The 19576-nt window shown below is 41.8% G+C and overlaps 1 protein-coding gene across 2 annotated transcripts in view; it reads left to right on the top strand.

The window, feature by feature from the left end:
• pdzd2 (PDZ domain containing 2) overlaps nt 1–19576 on the top strand; it is a 457654-nt gene that overhangs the window by 368046 nt on the left and 70032 nt on the right. For both annotated transcript variants that reach the window (XM_073064257.1, XM_073064259.1), the window contains one exon: nt 11212–11299. In XM_073064257.1, coding sequence (XP_072920358.1) covers nt 11212–11299 — 88 coding nt within the window. The remainder of the gene's footprint in view (nt 1–11211; nt 11300–19576) is intronic.

The raw sequence follows: 19576 nt of genomic DNA on the forward strand, positions 1-19576 counted from the left end.
GACTAGAGGTTGGCAGGGAGCTATTCCCTCCTCACTTTGATCATCATGATCCAAGGCTAGCTGTTTGGTATGGTTTGCTTCAATAGGGTCTTTCAGGAAGGAATTGAAGATGAATCCTGAGCAAGGAAAGGCTAGGTTTTCCTATATTGTGTTCAGAAGAGCATTCCTACATACAAAGGATGTAGGCAGTTTAAATGGCTCAGCACAGACTAGATGGGCCAAAGGATCTGTTTCTGTGCTGTACTTCTATATGACCCTATGAAAGTGAAAAACCTTCACCACCACCCCCCTCCCAACCCTCTGGACCTTTTCATGCTCAAAAGTGAGATGCTGGAAATCACACACAAAAACAATAGATGCTGCCTTTCCTGCTGAATTCCTCCAGCATTTTGTGCGTGTGCTTGGATTTCCAGCATCTGCAGATTTTCTCTTGTTTGTGATTTTTTTTAAAAAATTTCTCTTGTTTGAGGTACCGAAGTACTGGGTTATGGACTGTAGTTTTTGAAGAACTTTGATCAAGGTCTCTTGGGGCCTTTTGCTACTGCTTGCATGTTGGAATGGGGGGGGGGGGGTCACTGCTTCTGTTGTCGCATGTGTGGGAAGGGAGGGTTGATGCCTCTGCTGCTTGCATGATGGTGGGGGAAGGGGACTTTGGGGTTCTGATGTTTTTATCATTCATTCTATGGGGTTTCATGGACGCCTGTGAAGAGTAAGAATTTCAGACTGTATATTGTATAAATCCTTTGATATTAAATTCAACTATTTGAAGCATTAAGATAGAAAAAAAACAGCAGGTCAGGCAGTATTTGTGGAGAGATGTAGAATTAATGCCTTAGTTTAATGAACTTTCTTCATTTCAAGTGAAAGAGCATCAATTTGAAATATTAAAAAAAAAGTTGGAAATGGACCAGTGTTTTAAGCAGCATCAGTGGAAAAGAAAAACAGAGTTAATTTTCCAGGTTGATGTCTTTACATCAGAACTTGAAATGTTAACCTTATCTCATGTACTACAGTTCTTCAGATCTGCTTCATCCTGGCAGGAAGGCATAGTAGGTTCCACAAATTAAATCTATGTTAGAATACTGTTGATATCCATTTGCTTTCAAATAAGACTCCAGCTTCAGGCTCTTCTTAGTTGATATTCAGCAGAGTAAGGTGACAGAGCCATAGAAAAGAACGGCACAGAAACAGGCCCTTCAGCCCATCGAGTCTGCACTAAACCATTTAAGCTGCTTCTCCCATCAACCTGCACCAGGACCATAGTCCTCCATATCCTTACCACCCAGATGGTGAAGAGTCTTGACCCAAAACATTGACTGTTCATACTGCCTGATCTGCTGAGTTCCTCCAGCATCTTGTGTGTGTTGCTTAAGATTTCCAGCAACTGCAGAATCTCTTGTGTCAAAATCTAGATTACTCTGATGAAATAGCTTAACTGCCCACTGGCCCAAGATTGCCATAGTGTTGTCTTCTTTGACTGAGTGATGGAACACATGGAGCACTGCATGTTAATATTAATCATTTCTAGCTTGCTTTGTATGAAATTCCCTGTTGTTTCCTTGTTAATTATAGCTCCAAGTCAGACAAGGATACTGAAGCAAATGGCAAAAGAAAAACGTTCCAGTACCTCCATGCCAAGATTTAAGTTTTCTGAGAATTGTTTTAAATACTACTCGGCAGAAGCTTCATCTATTACCATGTCCTCTTCTTTATGAAGTATTGCTAATCATTTTTTTCCATCCACTGCACGAGATTTTCCAGCCTGGATAAACTACCTCTGTAGGTTTTTTACATTCTACGATTGAATATCAATATTGAATATCCAGCTGGAATATTGTTCAGCGCTGCAACTGTGCATAGTTTTTTTAGTGCTCTCAAAACTATTAAAACTGATGTTATTTCATTGGGGCTGCTTTAGTCTACCTGTACTGTTTTAAATATTTGAAGCAGTCAAAAATCAGAGATGTTAATACCAATCCGTTTAGTACTTAATCTCAGTTATCCTGAGCAGGAAGACACACAGCAAAAGTTTGTGGCAAGATCAGAGGAGTCTAATATAAGCAGGATCTTTTCCATGTCTGATCACTGGCTGTGAAGACATTGATGACAGCTAGAAGACTTTGCACCAAATGGTTTCTTATTTGTAATTCTAATTAAATGGAGAAGAAGAATCAGAAACCAATGGTGCAGCTAACTTGTATAAAATAATTACAACTTTTTAACTGTTATGGATCTGCTATGGATCTGCTTTGTTTCCTCAGCTGGAAGGAACATGATTGAGAAATGGCATTCACAAATCAGTGCAAGAATATAGGAAGCTACTGGAACTTGAAAATTATCTTTAGCCAAATGGTGGTGAATTTGTTGCCACATGCAGCTGTGGAGGCCAGGTCGTCGGGTGTATTTAAGGCAGAGATTGATAGGTTCTTGATTGGACATGGCATCAAAGGTTACAGGGAGAAGGCCGGGAACTGGGGTTGAGGAGGAGATTTTTAAAAAAGGATCAGCCATGATTGAATGGTGGAGCAGACTCGATGGGCCAAATGGCCTAATTCTGCTTCTCTGTCTTATGGTCTTAAAAATAGGTAGCTAGATATTTTATTGGTCTGAAAGGAAATTACAGTGTCATGATAGCATTACAAGTACTTAGATATACAAATATTGGAAGAAAAATAAGAAAGAATAAAAATTTAAGTTACCTCAAACAGTTTACCAGGAGAGGGTCATCACTTCCCCGGCTATAGGTTGACTCAATATAGACCCTAAAGGCTGAGGGTAAGAATGACGTTATATAGTACTCTTTGAAGCAGCGCAGTTGTCTTAGTCTGTTACTAAAAGTGCTCCTCTGTTCAGCTAAGGTGGCATGCAGAGGGTGAGAAACATTGTGCAAAATTGCCAGAATTTTCTGCAGGGTCCTTTGTTCTACCACAGCCCTCAGTGTGTCCAGTTTGACTCCTATAACAGAACCAGCCTTTCTAATCAGTTTATCGAGCCTGTTGGCATCACCAATGTTGATGCCTTTGCCCCAGCACTCTACAGCATAGAAGATTATACTGGTGACAACAGACTGGTAGAATGTGTGAAGGAGAGGCCTGCATACTCCAAGTATATTTTGAGAACACATCGGTTTATATTCCTTTAAAGATAGGAGATGGAGTAGGGATCTGGTAAGTCAGTCAAAATATTTACAGGGTTAGATATATTTTTTTAAATCCTCTGATGGGGGAAGCTATAATAAGGGAACATTGTCTAAAATATGGAGCAATACACGCAAAATGCCGGAGGAACTCAGCAAGTCAGGCACCATCTATGGAAATTAATAGATAGTTGACGTTTCGGGCCAAGACCCTTCTTCGGGACTGAGAAGGAATGGGAAAGATATCAGAGTAAAAGTGGAAGTTAGAGGCAAAGTTGACGGTGGGGCCTGAAAGGCACTGGGTTGCAGTAGACAGTTAATGTCTCATTGGCAATTCAAAATATGGGTAGGTCATAAAGGAACAGAAATCAAAATTATGTTTACACAAAGGAATTTGTAACTCCCATCCAAAAGTCCATGGAAGCTGGGATGTTAGAACTCTCATGACAGAAAATAGGAACTATTTATTCTCCAGTTAAGAGATATGGGCTATACAGAAGAAAGTAAAGTTGCACATTTGATCAGTCATTATTTAGTTGGAGAATAGACAGCATCTAATATTTTTTTCTATTTCTCATCACTGCTCCTCAAGATAACTAAAATTTAGGTATTAAGCTTTCCTTATGAAAAGTGCTAATAAATTCTTGACGATATCTCATGTGACACCGATTGCATTAGGGTGCAATGTGAAACAAATTTACATGGTATATACAGTTGCAAATCACTTCACACATGAACGTCATTAGGTTTCATCTTTGCAGCTTTCTTTTGCACTGCAAATTTGAAAAAAAGGAGCCATATGGTATATGAAGGAAGACGAAGCTTTTCATCAGAGTAAATAAAATATGCTGCAAAATGTATTAACCATGTAGATTTAGCATCCAAATTTAATCAAATTCAAACCTTTGACATTTTCAGATTAACTAAGTCTTCATTTTTCTTCTGTATTTTAGGTTTGCTCATGAGAATGCTAACTCCTGTTGGAAGTTAGGCTCCATGACACATTTATGCTTACATGGTATCTGAATCCTAAACTAAAAATACATGCAAGACCAATCAGAATCCCATAATTGGGGATTCAAACACGGCACATCCACCATCTTTCACTGAGGCTGAGGGCAATTATAGTGCCATGATCAATAACTCGAGATACTTCCATTAAATCAACAGTAATCTTCTGGCGATCAGTGGAAAGGAAATGCTGCTGAATTTTCCTATTTCTTACGTAGTGATGCTGTTGGCATTTGTGGCTCCCCACTGTATTTTGATACTTTTCATATTCAATCTGCGCATTAATTTGGGGCTGTTTACACCATAACATTACAACACAGCCATAGCCACATCGTTTTCTCATCCACACTCATTTGTAAACATTATTAGCTAGAAAGCAGAGGGAACAATATTAACTGATGCTTCCATTTTTCCAGTTCAGCGATTCACAGACCAATTGGTGATCAGATAATTTATGGGAATCTTGTGATTTGTTTATTGGAAATATTCTTCAATTTATTATTTTCATTACTTTTATGGTGCATATCATAAAATAAGTATTCTTGATAGTATATAAATACTCCAAAACTTCTGTGTGATTATGCAAGAAGTCCTGCAATGAGTATATAACAGTGTGGTGCAGGGCCATCCTATTACCTCAGGAGCATTAGATGTGGAAGATTTTTGGCACAGTTTACCTGGACATGCATGGAGGGCTATTTCACTTATAATGGCCAATAAATCTCATATTACCTCAGGATTTAACTTTAGGTCTTTCCATTAAGCATCCAAGTATTAAGTTTTATAAACAGTTTCTTAGAATATATAATTCCCAAAAGATGTGCAAATCATCAGGAAACCTAATATTACTTATCCAGTTCCTAAAAGATTACAATTTATCTCAAAATGCACAAAAAGCTCTTCTGAGAAATTGTTTCCAGGAGGTACTACGCCTTGCCCAAGGGCAACCTGCAGGCTAGCAGAAGGAGGGAGTGCCTTACACCTCCTTTGGTCGAAACGTATCTCCACACCACCACCACTGAAACACTATCCATCACTATCCACACACTTATCTTGTATGTTGTGTTTGATTATACAGCAATTGTACTTGCATTACAAGTACAACATGAGTAAATCTGTTCATTTGAAACTGTTTGCACAACACAGACAATGTATTTTGCACATGCTGGAAATCACACAAAATGCTGAAGGAACTCAGCACGTCAGAGAATTAAGCATTTGACTTTTTGGGCTTCTCCTGATGAAGAGACTTGGCATGAAAATTTGTCTGTTTATTTCCCTCTGTAGATGCTGCCTTGATCTACTGAGTTCCTCCAGCATTTTATGTGTCAGGTTATTTGCACCATAACATTAACAGCACTTTATATTGTGGTGTTAGAGTTAACTTAATGGAAGCTTTGATATACGTCCCATTAGTGGTGTCCATCGATGTTGTGGCCCATACCTGGTTATGTTATAGGTTTGTCACAATGGTTTTGGAGACAGCGCTGGGTATTAGGAGTTGGGTTAGGGTTTAGGGACAGATTTCAAAGGTCAAAGGTCCATTTTATTATGGAAGTATGAATGTAGAATACAACTCTGAAACTTGTCTTCTCCAGATAGCCATAAAATACAGAACACCATTGAAGCAGTTGAAAGGAAGACATCAATTCCCCATCCCAGCACAAAAAGAAAAAGAAACAAACTCGCAAACCCCAACACCCCCAACCTCTCCCTCCACAGAAACTAACAGCCACCCAAACTCCTAGCCTGCCAATCCATAACAGGAAAGAATGGGCAAGAACACAAAAGAAACATAGAACTGAAAAAGGCCAATGTGAACTACAGTTAGTTTGAGCTACAGTCTAATCTATAAATCTCAGAATTTCAATAACATCTCTGAGAGCATTGGGAACCAGTGGCCTCTCTGATGGCAACAACTAGAACCAGCGGTGAGGGGGATTTAGAGATTAGGGACAGTAAATAAATAATCAGGGACAGGAGCCGGTGTCCAGGTCAAGATGGCACCAAGCTGCGACGTCCATCAATATGATGCTCAGACTCAGTTCTTTCTTTTTAGGTTTGTACCAATGGTTTTAGGAACAGTGCTAGGCGTTAGGGGTCAGGTTAGGGTTTAGAGTCTTTGTTCAGAGGTTGGGTTGGAACGCTGTGCAGTCAAAGGTCATCAATCCCGGAGATGGGGCTGCAGACATTGAGGAGAGCAGCGATCCCCAAGGCTGTGAGTCCCAGGTTGAAGTCTGTACAGGCAAGAGGCAAATGGGTCAGTGCCCTCTCATCTCCAGATCACCTGAATCAGATGCCCATGCAAGTTCAGAAGTCACAGCCCAAGGCTTTTTGTGGTCAAAAGTCCATGATAACAGTCAGGTCGGTCAAGATCTGAAGTCAGACCTTGGGATTTGGCAAGCCCTGGGATCGAGGCCAAAAGTCAAACCCCTGAACAGTGAGTCATAGGGTTCTTACCCAGAGGTTGGTGAAGTCCAGAAGGCAAAGCTGAAGGTCAATGCCCAGTGTGAGCCCAGAGGCAGAAGCCCAATATCAGCGAGTCTGAGAGTCCTAGGCCAAGCACCGGAGGATGGAGACGGCCTACCCTGGGGCTGGAGGCCTGTCAGTGTGAGTGAGGATGTGGGTTGGAAAGGAGCTTGTTTTGCTCAACAGGACGTCAGGATGAAGGGTCTCGGCCTGAAACGTTGACTTCGTATTTCAATGAATGCTGCCCGACCTGCTGAGTTCGTCCAGCTTGTTTGTATGTGTTGATTTGACCACAGCATCTGCAGTGTACTTTGTGTTTGCAACTTGTTTTGCTGCTGTCTTGTTCTGTTGCTGCTGCTTGTGTTGTTTTGCTGAGCATTTCTGGCACATTATGTTGGCACTGGAATGTGTAGCGACATTTGTGGGCTGCCCCCAGCACATCCTTGGTTGGTTGTCAATTCAAAGAAAGCATTTCACTAACAGGAGAAAATCTGCAGATGCTGGATGTCCAAAGAAACACACACAAAATGCTGGAGGAATTCAGCAGATCAGGCAGCATCTATGGAAAAGAGTTAACAGTGAATGTTTCGGGCTGAGGCCCTTCTTCAGGACTGGAAAGAGAGGGGAAAATTCAGATTAAGGGGCAGAGGAGAAAGAAGTACAAGGTGGCAGATGTTGGGTGAATTTCACTGTATGGTTGAGGTAAATGTGATAAATAAAGTTGAATCTGAATTTGAACTGTTCCTCTTTGAGAATAGATGTTCTTTATTGGAGAGAGGAAACAGCTCCAATTTCTTTTAAATGAAGTAATTAATTTGATATTAATGAACTGAATAGAGATGCCTCCCTGCCACATAACAAATTCTTCAATGGATAAAAACAGGATGATATCCAATCTTAGTAGGACACTGTCTTCTTTAAAACAATTCAGAAATTGTGCTGTTATGGCGATGAGCCAGTGTTACTTGTCACCTGAATAACAATGTTTTTCAGCATGTTTCAAATAATCTCACCAGAGGAACAAGATTCTTTCATTGATGAATTGTTCCATTAAGACCTGAAAGGATTTTTGTTAAATAACCTTCCACTATAATTTTTTTTTTAAAAACACAGCACTCAACTTTTTAATTCCTGAGAATGAAACGTAGGATTTTGAGTTAATTTAGACAACAGTGGCGAGTGCTCCTAAATACACCTAGCCTTGCGTAATTTCTGGCAGTCTTTGTTATGTAGAATCCAAAGAGCCTGGCTGAAAAAGAAATAACTAAAACAAGACAGTAATGTATTTAAAATCTCATTTTTAAATGTATCCCTGATGGTAAAAGGGAAGCATTCTCCCAGCATGAAAAACTATAATGGCAGACTCTAAGGACACCAACTCTGCTCTTCCAAACTTCAAAATATAACTGCCCCTGCCCCCACCAACAACCATTGGGGGAAATAAGCATGTAACTGTTTGTTTCACAAAGAATAATGGGTGGCTTAAGCACTGAATAATTAGTCATGTTTTCACACTTCATTAAGTGAGGTTTATGCAGGTGCATGAAATAGTATAACGTTCAGTTTTCACAGCTTGACATAAAGACTGTTTGTGAATCTCAATGAATGCAGGTTTACAGCTGGTTCTGCACAAAGTTCCTTGTGTAAGTTTGGTTTAGCATAGAGTCCAGACTGGAAATCAAAACACAGAGTGTTATAAAGAGATTACATGGAAAATGCTGTCCATGTAAAGCAGTTTGAGGAGATTTAATATGTCACCAAAAACTCATGCGAATTTCTACAGGTGTACCGTGAAGAGCATTCTAACTGGCTACATCACCACCTGGTATGGGGCGGGTGGAGGACTACTGCACTGGATTGAAGTGGGCTGCGGAGAGCTGTAAACTTAGTCAACTCCATCATGGACACTAGTCTCCATAGTATCCAGGTCATCTTCTAGGAGCAGTGCCTCAGAAAGGCAATGTCCATCAATAAGGACCTCCACCATCCAGGCCATGCACTCTTCTCATTGTTACCATCAGGAAGGAGGTACAGAAGCTTGAAGGCACACAGTCAATGATTCAGGAATGGCTTCTTTCCCCTCTGCCATACAATTTCTGTATGGACATTGATCCCATGAACACTACCTCACTACTTTCTTTTAATTTTCTTTTTTTTGCACTACTTATTCAACTTAACTTACTGTAATATATATACTTTAAGTTTTCTTTTTCTCTCTATTATCATGTATTGCATTGAACTGCTGCGGTAAAGTTAACGAATTTCACGATACTAAACCTGATTCTGATTCTGATACTTTGAGAGTTGGATAGCACTTGCCTATAGCTTGGTGTATGTCTCCCACAACGTTGCTGTGGGGCTTCTCCAGGTAGACCAACACTGTCACACTAATAGGGTCACAGAACTGTGTTAGTGTTACTAGATACTATTTTGCGGTTTGCTTATTTAAGTCCAGTATTCTCTTCATATCCAGATGACATTTCTGCAGCTTGTCAAGGTTTAGTGTCCTTGGGAGCAACAATTTTCAGCGTTTTTTATTTCAATGATGGGGATTTTTTATTTGCTCCTAAGGAAATCAGAAGACATTCTACCTGAGTCACACATTTACCCTTTCAGGTTTTTCCATTAGCACTCCTGTAAATGTCACCTCTACCATCCAGGTTATCAGGTTAACCAGCACATGGAAACAGCGCCACTTCCGAGCTTCCCTCAAGTCATGTATCATCCTGGAAATATGTGGCCCATCTGTCCTTATCACTGGGCCAAAATCCTGGAAAATCTGAGTATAGCCTCTCTACAAGGACTACATTATTTTGAGAAGAGAACTCAGCACTGGCCCTAGTCTAAGGCAGTTAGGTGTGGCTATTGAATGCATAATGAAATAATATTGAGAGATTCTGAACTAAAATGCTTTTATTTTGCAGAAATATCAAGGAATTAATTCTGATCCACCCTTTTATAAAGGTGGAGGTTTAAGTGTACCTCAAAGCTTGTACCAGTTGGTGTTGCATTCTTTTTGTGCTAGTTTAAAAAAAATCTTCTAAGTTGTTTCTGAAATGTTGAGAACCCTCGTATTCTGGATCAATACCCTGTAATAACAATATAAACTCTGATTTTTTTTCACCTGTTACCCAGCCTTTTCTCATTTTTTTTCAACTTCATATTTTTTTGCAAGGATTGTATTCCTCAAACTTGGACTGACTCTATTCCTTTTGGACTGGTTGCTGCTAATAACTGTTGTTAGCTTCTAATGTTTGGTGGTAAAATTTATAACAATGTGCCGGTCCTTGAGGACCTGAGTTATAGGAAAAGGCTGAATAGGTTAGGACTTTATTCCCAGGAGCATAGGAGAATGAGGGGAGATCTGATAGAGATAAAAAAAAAAATAATGTGAGGTAGAGATAGGGTAAATACAAGCGGGCTTTTTCCACTGAGGCTGAGTGAGAGTAGAACTGGATGTCACAGGTTAAAGGTGAAAGGTGAAATGTTTAAGGAAAGTTGAGGGGAAACTTTTTCATTCAGAGGACGGTGAGAGTGTGCAAAGTATTGCCAGCATAAATGGTGGATGTGGGTTTGATTTCAATATTTAAGGGAAGTTTGGATAATGACGTGGATGGGAGGGTACGGAAGGCTGTGTTCCAGGTGCAGGACAATGGGACAAAACAGAATAATAGTTTGGCATGGACTAGATGGGCCAAAGGGCCTATTTCTGTGCTGTAGTATTCTATGACTTTAAAACAGGTATATCCTGCCAGGAATAAGAGACCAGAAATTCCTCTGTATTCCATGCGGTGACAATGAAGACCAACATTCCATCTGACGCTGCCCCTGCCTGTTAATCGTTGTGCTTCTATCATTAACAGCATCCAGAACTTTCTAAGCACTAACAACTCAATATAATCTCACACTTTCCAAATAATACTGACATTCAAATTTATACCAAATTGCTATTTAAATAGATGATGTGTAGCAGAGGATATTTAACTTGATACTTTGGTCACTTTGACATGAAGTGATGGTGTATTTTTCTGTTCAGTCAGACCACCCAAGAGTTCTATGTGGTTAGTTTGTAATTATTTGCCATGCAGTTTGAATTCAGGCAAATAAAAAAACTAGTGGGGCCTACCAGTGTGTGAAGTTCCAAATGGAAATGGAACATTACAGAGTTTTTCTATGATACATAATGAAGACCCGACTGGTGGCGTAGTGGCATCAGCGCTGGACTGTGAGGCGGGAGGTCCCGAGTTTGAATCCATCCGGCTCCCCTGCACGCTCTTCATCCGTGCTGGGTTAAGAGCTGGTGATCTCTTTGAAAAAACTCACCCAGCAGAAGGCAATGGCAAACCGCTGCTGTAACTTGCCTCGTATGCGATTTCCCACTGTGTCAGATCGGCACGGGAGGAAGCCGTCCGCTAACTGGAGAAATTCCGGATGTAACATACCTTTACGTAATGGAAGTTTCTACATGCTATTTAATCTCACATTGTAACAGAAGTGTTTAAAACCCGTAGGGATTTTTGAATGTTATTTGTAATGTAGTGGTGAAATAGATAGTTGGTAAGATACTGTTTCTTCTGTCCTGTTGTTCAATACAGGTTTCAGAACAGGAAATGGATGAAGTTATTTCACGTTCAACTCATCGGGAGAGCATAAGCAAAGATGGGCAATCGTCATACACCCCAGGTACCAACAACTGTTTCTAGTATTTGATTTTCCTTTGTCTTAAATTTAGATAGATAGATAGATAGAAAGATACTTTATTTATCCCAAAGAAAATTACAGTGTCACAGTAGCATTACAAGTGCACAGATATAAATATTAAAAGAGAAATAGAATATAAAAAATAAGTTACCTCAAACAGTCTAACAGGAGGGGTCATCACTTCTCCAGCTATAGGTTGACTCATTATAGAGCCTAATGGCCAAGGTAAGAATTACCTCATATAGTGCTCTTTGGAACAGTGCAGTTGTCTTAGTCTATTACTAAAAGTGCTCCTCTGTTCAGCCAAAGTGGCATGCAGAGGGTGAGAAACATTGTCCAAAAATGTCAGGATTTTCCACAGGGCCCTTTGTCCTGACACAACCTCCAGTGTGTCAGTTTGACTCCTATAACAGAGCCAGCCTTTCTAATCAGTTTATTGACCCTGTTGGCATCACCTTTGCTGATGTCATTGCCCCAGCACACCACCACATAGAAGATTGTACTGGCAACAACAGACAGGTAGAACATGTGAAGGAGAGGCCAGCATACTCCAAATGACCTCAGCCTCCTCAGGAAGTAGAGGTGATTCTGGCCCTTCTTGTACACAGCCTCTGTGTTGGTGCTCCACTCAAGTCTGTCATCCAGGTGCACTCCCAGGTACTTGTAGTTCCTCACCACATTCATTTCCTCACCACCAATAGTAACAGGGAGCAGTGCAGGCTTAATCCTAAAGTTCATCATCATCTCCTTTGTCTGACTGATGTTGAGCTGCAGATGATTCAGCTTGCACCATTTGACAAAGTCCTCCACCAGAGCCCTGTGTTCATCCTCCCGTCCTCCCCTTATACACCCAACTATTACTGAGTCATCAGAGAATTTCTGCAGATGACATGACTCAGTGTTATATCTAAAGTCCACGGTATACAGAGTAAACAGGAAGGAAGCCACTACAGTCCCCTCTGGGTCCCCAGTGCTGCTTATAGCCATGTCAGACACACAGCTCTGAAGCCGCACATACTGTGGTCTGTCAGTCAGGTAGACCATCATCCAGCATACAATGGAAGTGCCAATCTGCATTGAATGGAGCTTTTCCCCCAGCAATGAGGGCTGTATGGTATTGAAGGCACTCGAGAAATCAAAAATAACATGATCCTCGCAGTGTTGCCCTGCTTATCCAAATGTGAGTTGGTTCTGCTCAGCAGGCAGATGACAGTATCGTCGACTCCAGTGTGCTCCTGGTAGGCAAACTGCAGGGGATCGAGGGCTGATCTGACCAGGGTTAGAGGTGAGCCAGGATCAGCCTCTCTAGAGTCTTGGTGATGTGTGAGGTCAGGGCCACTGGATAGTAGTCATTCAAGACTTTTGGTTGGCCCTTCTTGGGTAATGGGACCACAAATGATGTATTCCATGCAGTCGGGGCCTTTTCCAGGCTGAGACAGATTGAAAATACACTGGAGAATTCCACACGTTGCTCAGCACCCTCCTTCAGGACCTTGGGTTCACACCATGCTCTGCCGTGCATGAGTTTCCCCAGAGCCCTTCCCATCTGCTCAGTGGTGAAGGTGAGTCCATGATGACTGGGGAGTTGATGGAAGGTGGAAGCTTGGGGAGGTGAAGAGTGAGACAATAGCATTTGGTATGTGGAGGTGTGGATGGTAGTTGCAGGGCAAGGAAGGGATTTAGACAGTGGTAGCCTATGTTGTTCATCCATGTGTTGAGCTGGAGGGGGAGGAAATGCAGAAGATGGAGATGTCCTATTGTGAAATATTTACTTAAATATTTTGCTTTTATGACTTCTGAGGTGAGATTCTCTTTGCAACTACTGCTTGGTAGTATGCTGAAAATTAGATGAAAAAAATTATAGAGTCATTTTCATTTCAGATCCAGAAGACTCATCCTGGAAGGAGTCAAAGGCTGATAGCTGTATGACATTCAGTAGAGTCCTTTTTGGGAAACAATATGGTTCACCTGGTGTCACTAAACTGGCTAAGTGAAATCTATAAGGTTATTTCTGAGGAGTCAGGAAGAGCAACAGTGCTACTGCTGTCCTAGCTTTCTGCCTTGCTAATAGTTATCCAGCCCCTAGGTCACCTGTATTGACCATTTATCATTCCTCACTCTGCTAGCATTAACGTCATCCCAATTGTTCCATCAGCTAGACAGCCACCATCCTCTGCTAATCAATCATAGTACAATAATGTAAGGATTTCTCTCCTGTAAGGTACCAAACTAAAGATAAAGGTTAGCTTTTTGTCTCACATGTACATGGTAACATGGCTACCATCGTCATGGCGATTAGCATGACACTATTGCAGCTCGGGGCATCAGAGTTCAGTCCTGGCAACCTCTATGAGGAGTCTCTGTATGTCCTTCCCATAGAATGTGTGGGTTTTCTCCAGGTCCTCCGATTTCTTCCCACAGTCCAAAGACATACTGGGTAGGTTAATTGGTCATTGGAAATTGTCTCACGATTAGGTTAGGGTTCAATCGGAGTTGTCGGGGGTTGATAGGCGGTGCAACTCGAAGGGCTGGAAGGGCCCATTCCACACTGTATTTCTAAATAAGTAAGGAGACAAATATCAAAACTTACAGTGAAATGTGGTGTTTACATCAGTTGCAAAGTGCTGGGGGCAGCCCACACATGTCGCCATCTTTCTGGTGCCCACAACCTACTAGCCCTTACTAAGCAGTACATCTTTGGAATATGGGAGGAAACTGGAGCACCCAGAGAAAACCCATGTAGTCACGGGGAGAACATAAAAACTCCTTATGGCCAGCGGCAGGAATTGAACCCCGATCTGCATGCCTCGATCCCAGCTACTGCTCCAAGTGTGAATTCTTCTGTTATATCTTGTTTTACTTTATTACCACAGGCGCTTTGTAGCATACTCAAAATAATGACCTACCATCAACGTAATGACCTCACATTTCCTGGATTTTTTTCTCCTAGAACCAGAAAACCCTACACCCCATTCCATTGTCACTCCCATCCTTGCTGACCTACATTGCTTTCTTGGCTTCTAAATCTCAGATCAGTTATCCTTGTTTTAAAGCCCCATTCCTTGCTTGTTTCATCATTCTGACAGAAGCGTCCTGCAGTTCTACATCGTGATTCAACGTATGACCTCTCCCCTCTGTAATCATCTGCACCCACATCCCCATCATTAGTGCCATACTTTCAGACACCTTCAAATTTCAAACTTACATAGAATATAAAACAGTACATCACAGAAACAGGCTCTTCAGTCCATAATGTTGTGCTGAACCAGCTAAAAAGTACCCGGTAATCAAAACTCCCAAAAACTGATTGCTCCTACCTACACAATGTCCATATCCCTCCACCTTCCTCACATTCATGTGCCCATCTAAACATGTCTAAAAAGCTTCTCACATATTTGCCTCTACCACCACACCAGGCAGCGCATTCCAGGCATTCATCACTCTGAGTAAAAAACATCCCCCTCACATCCCCTTTGAACCTACCCCTTCTCACCTTCAATTCATGCCCTCTGGTATTAGATATTTTAACCCTGGGAAACAGATACTCCCTGTCTACTCTCTCTACGCCATCAAAATCTTATAAACCTCAATCAACAGGTTTCAATAGGTACATTTAATGTCAGAAAAATGTATAGAACATACATCCTGAAATTATTTTTCTTCACAAACATCCACAAAAAGAGAGGAGTGCCCCAAAGAATGAATGACAGTTAAATGTTAGAAAGTTATTTCCCATGGTAGGGCATTCTAGGACTAGAGGGCATAACTTCAGGATTGAAGGACGTCCTTCTAGAACTGAAATGCGGAGAATTACTTTAGACAGAAGGTGGTAAATCTGTGAAATTTGTTGCCACGAGTGGCTGTGGAGGCCAAGTCATTGGGTGTATTTAAGGCAGAGATAGATAGGTTCTTGATTAGCCAGGGCGTCAAAGGGTATGGGGTGAAAGCAGGGGAGTGGGGATGACTGGAAGAATTGGATCAGCCCATGATTGAATGGTGGAGCAGACTCAATAGGCCAAATGGCCTACTTCTGCTCCTATATCTTATGGTCTTATAGTCTAACCCCAAAGACTCCCCACCTCCACCTCCCACACATTAGCAGCAGCAAAGCGATGAACCTCCCCCACCTGCAAAAAAGCATCTGCACTCTCCACCAAGCACTCAAGCTTGCAGCAAAGCATCAGTAAAGACACTGATGTACTTCGGGGTACTGCACTTGCAGTACCCCAAAGACGACTTGTTCAGCCGGTAATTCGACATTCCACAGGCTCTCTCTCTCTCTCTCTCCCTAATAAGAGGTGCCGCTGTTTCACAGCAAGAAGGGAAGACATAACAAAACAACTCTCTGAATTATGATGTTAAAAGTCTATTGCGTTGCTTTTTCCAAACTCTGTGCCCAAAGAACTCGGGTCTCTGGGCACACAGCCAAAAGCCAGCTTGCTGCATTTGATCTTCCACGTACTCCCATGACACGTCAAGCAGCGCCACTGACCTCGAATCCGCCCACCTCCAGAACCACAAAATTCTGGCACCCTGAAGGTGCGCTAGTCTTCCAGGCTGTGTCCTTGACATATTAAAAAGCGGCCGGTCGTGAGGCCCTGAGAGTGGGTCCCAGTTAGATAGAGCTCTTATAGATAGCGGGGTCAAGGGATATGGGGAGAGGGCAGGAACGGGGTACTGATTGTGTATGATCAGCCATGATCACAGTGAATGGCGGTGCTGGCTAGAAGGGCCGAATGGCCTACTCCTGCACCTACTGTCTATATTGTCTATTGTTTATTTCTGCAAAGAACCGAAGTCAGCATGTAACTCCAGGTCAGGGTCTTCAAAAGAACCCTAAAAAGGAAAAAAAAAAGAGATTTTAAAGATAGACATAAAACTTTCCAAAGATGCAAGCAAAGGAGTTGCCATTAGGCGCCATCATTCTAACCTCCGCCCCTTCGAGTGATCTTCACTCAGCCCAAGAGAAAACCCAGGTTTATCCAGCCTCTCGTGATAGCACATGTCCTCTAAACCAGGCAACATTCTGGTAAACCTCTTCTGCATCTTCTCCAAAGCTTCAGCATCCTTCCCATATTTGGGCAACCAGATTTGCATGCAATACTCCAGATGTAGCTTAACCAGAGCTTTAAAAAGTTGCAACATGACCTCTTGAATTTTGAACTCAATGCCTCAACTAATAAAAACAAGCATTACATAAGCCTTCTTAACCACCCTATTGGCGTGTGTTGCCACTTTCATGGAGCTATGAACTTGGACCCCAAGATCTCTCTGCTCAGCAACACTGCTAAGTGTCTTGCCTTTAACAGTGTACTGTCTCCTTGCATTTACCCTACCAAGGTGCAACACCTCACATTTATCTGCCATTTTTTCTGCCCATCTCTGTAACTGATCTATATTGCACAGTATTTTTTGCCATTCTTCTACACTGTCCACAACTACACCAATCGTGGTATCATCCACAAATATATTAACCCACCTATATACGTACATTTTCATCTAGGTCATTTATATATATCACAAACAGCAGAGAGCCTTGCAGAAAACCACTAATTACCAACCTCCAGTTCGAATAAGTCCCTTCAGCCACTACCCTCTGCCTTCTATATGCAAGCCAGCTCTGAATCCAAACAACCAATTCACTGTGGACCCCATGCATCCTAATCTTCTGGATTAGCCTCCCCTGAGGGACTTTGTCAAATGCCTCATTAAAACCCATGTAGACTACATCCACTGCTCTACCTTCATCAATCTCTCTAATCACCTCGTCAAAAAACTCCAAGTTGGCAATTCACAACTTCCCCCGCACAAAGCTCTCCTTAATTAGGCCATGGGTTTCCAAATGTTCATATATCCTATCCCTAAAAGAATTTTCTCCAGCAATTTCACCACAACTGATGTGAGACTCACCAGTCTATAGTTTCCAGGATTTTCCCTTGTTCCCTTCTTAAATAGAGATATATTAGCCTGTGTCTAGAGAGAACACAAAGATACGGGTCAAGGTCCCACAATCTTGTCTCTTGCCTCCTTCAATAAGCTAGGGTAAATCCCATTAGGCCCTGGGGACTTCTTATCCACCTTAATACTTGTTAAGAGGCCCAACACCCCCCCCCCCCCCACCCCCTGAACTCTAAATGTCAGCACTGATCTCCTGGTTCTCCACGTCCTTTTCCTCAGAAAATACTGAAGCAAGATACTCATTAAGTATCTCCCTCACAATTTCCTCCTCCAAACAAATGTTCCCCTGTTTATCCTTGAGTGGTCCTTCCCTCTCCCTTGCTCTTGATATATGTATAGAATGCCTTGGAATTTGCCTGAATTCTACTTGCCAAAGACTTTTCATGGCCCCGCCTGGCTTTCCTAATTCCCATCTTTAGCTCTTCCCTGGCTTCTTTGTATTCCCTATGTGCTCCTTTCAATCCTAATTTCTGAAGCTTTGCATACCTTTTGATTGTCATATTATGTATACCATATACAACTTTGAGATTTATCTTCTTGCACGCAGCCATAAAACAAAGAAACACAATAGAATTCACTAAAACACACACAAGAAACTGCTCATCCTTCCCACTGCTGATCCCTCAATGACAACTGGAGTGCGTTCCCCCAACTTCCTCTTCTTGAAGTCCACAATAAGTTCCTTGGTCTTACTGACAATGAGTGCAATGTTGTTGTTACGACACCATTTAACCAGCTGATTTATCTTGCCCCTGGACATCTCATCACCATATGAAATTCTGCCAGCTATAGTTGTGTCATCAGCATATTTATAGATAGCATTTTAGCCACAGTTGTGGGTGTAGAGAGAGTAGAGCAGGGGGCTAAGCACATATCCTAGAGGTATTGACTGTCAGCAACAAGATGTTGGCACAGACTGTGGTCTCCCAGTGAGGAAGTCAAGGATCCAGTTACAGAGGGAAGTGCAGAGAACCAGGTTTCAGAGCTTGTTGCTTAGAACTGAGGGTATGATTGTGTTGAATGCTGAGCTGTAATCAATAAGCATAGGTATTGCTATTGTCCAGTGATCCAAGGCCGAGTGGAGAGCCAGTGGGATTGCATCTGCTGTTGACCTATTGTGGTGATAAGCAAATTACAGCAGGTCCAAATGGCTTAGGCAAGGGATGATTCTGGCCATGACCAATCTCTCAAAGCATTTCATCACAATCCATGTGAGTACAACTGGGCGACTGTCATTGATGCAGCTCACCCTGCTTTTCTTGGGCACTGGTATGATTGTCGCCCTTTTGAAGCAAGTGGGAACCTCCGGCTGCAGAGGTGAAAGATTGCAGATGTCCTTGAATACACCAACCAGTTAGTTGGCATAAGTTTTCAATGCCCTACCAGGTACACCATCCGGGCCTGACGCCTTGCGAGGGTTCATCCTCTTGAAAGAGGTCCTGACATTGGTCTCCAACAATAACCAGATGCTGCAGGAATTCGCACATGTGTAGTTTTATTCTCACTTTCAAAGCATAAAAGGAGTGAGCCCATCTAGGAGTGAATCATCACAGTCATTCATGGTGTTAGGGTAACCTGTTAATGGTTAAACACTCACATCTGCTCTGCTGACACTCTCGAATTTCTAGTGTACTGCTGATGTCTTCCACGGTGAAGACTGACTCATTAGTTTGTCCAACGTTTCTTCATCCCCTGTTACTACCTCTCCAACATCATCTTCCAGCGGTCCAATATCCACTCTTGTTTCTCTTTTACTCTTTATATATTTGAAAATAATTTTTGTATCCTCTTTTATGTCAATATTTAAGGACAGTACTTCAGTTTATAGATTCTAATGTGACCAGTTGATATGTAAATGAGTGTGAGTTTTCATAAGAAAGGAAGTTGTATCGTGTTGCAGAGGAAATAAGTTTCCTCTGCTCATCCACTGTATTCGGGACAACCTGAGTCATAAACCAATCTAGTACGTGGAGTTGATACTTTGAATATTACTGAATATGTTTTGATGATGGATTTAGAGAAAAATCTTTGATTTGTCGTAGTAGCTTTATCAGCATTTGTAATGTTTTTTTTCCATTTACCCCCTGAGCTGTTCTCTCTATCCTCAAATTTTCCAAATGGATTTTGGGCTTTGAGTTACGAAATCATATAAGCTATTTATCAGATAATTAGGCAAAGGAGTATATTTAAAATCCATTGGGCAAGCTTCAGTATAATTAGTAGATCCGCACATAGTCCTACCTAGATGATGCTCAGTGGAGGAACCTTTCACTCCTCCTCCTCCTTCCATTCATTAGGAGT

The sequence above is a fragment of the Hemitrygon akajei genome, chromosome 13 (assembly GCF_048418815.1).
Source record: "Hemitrygon akajei chromosome 13, sHemAka1.3, whole genome shotgun sequence".
Taxonomy (NCBI): Eukaryota; Metazoa; Chordata; class Chondrichthyes; order Myliobatiformes; family Dasyatidae; genus Hemitrygon; species Hemitrygon akajei.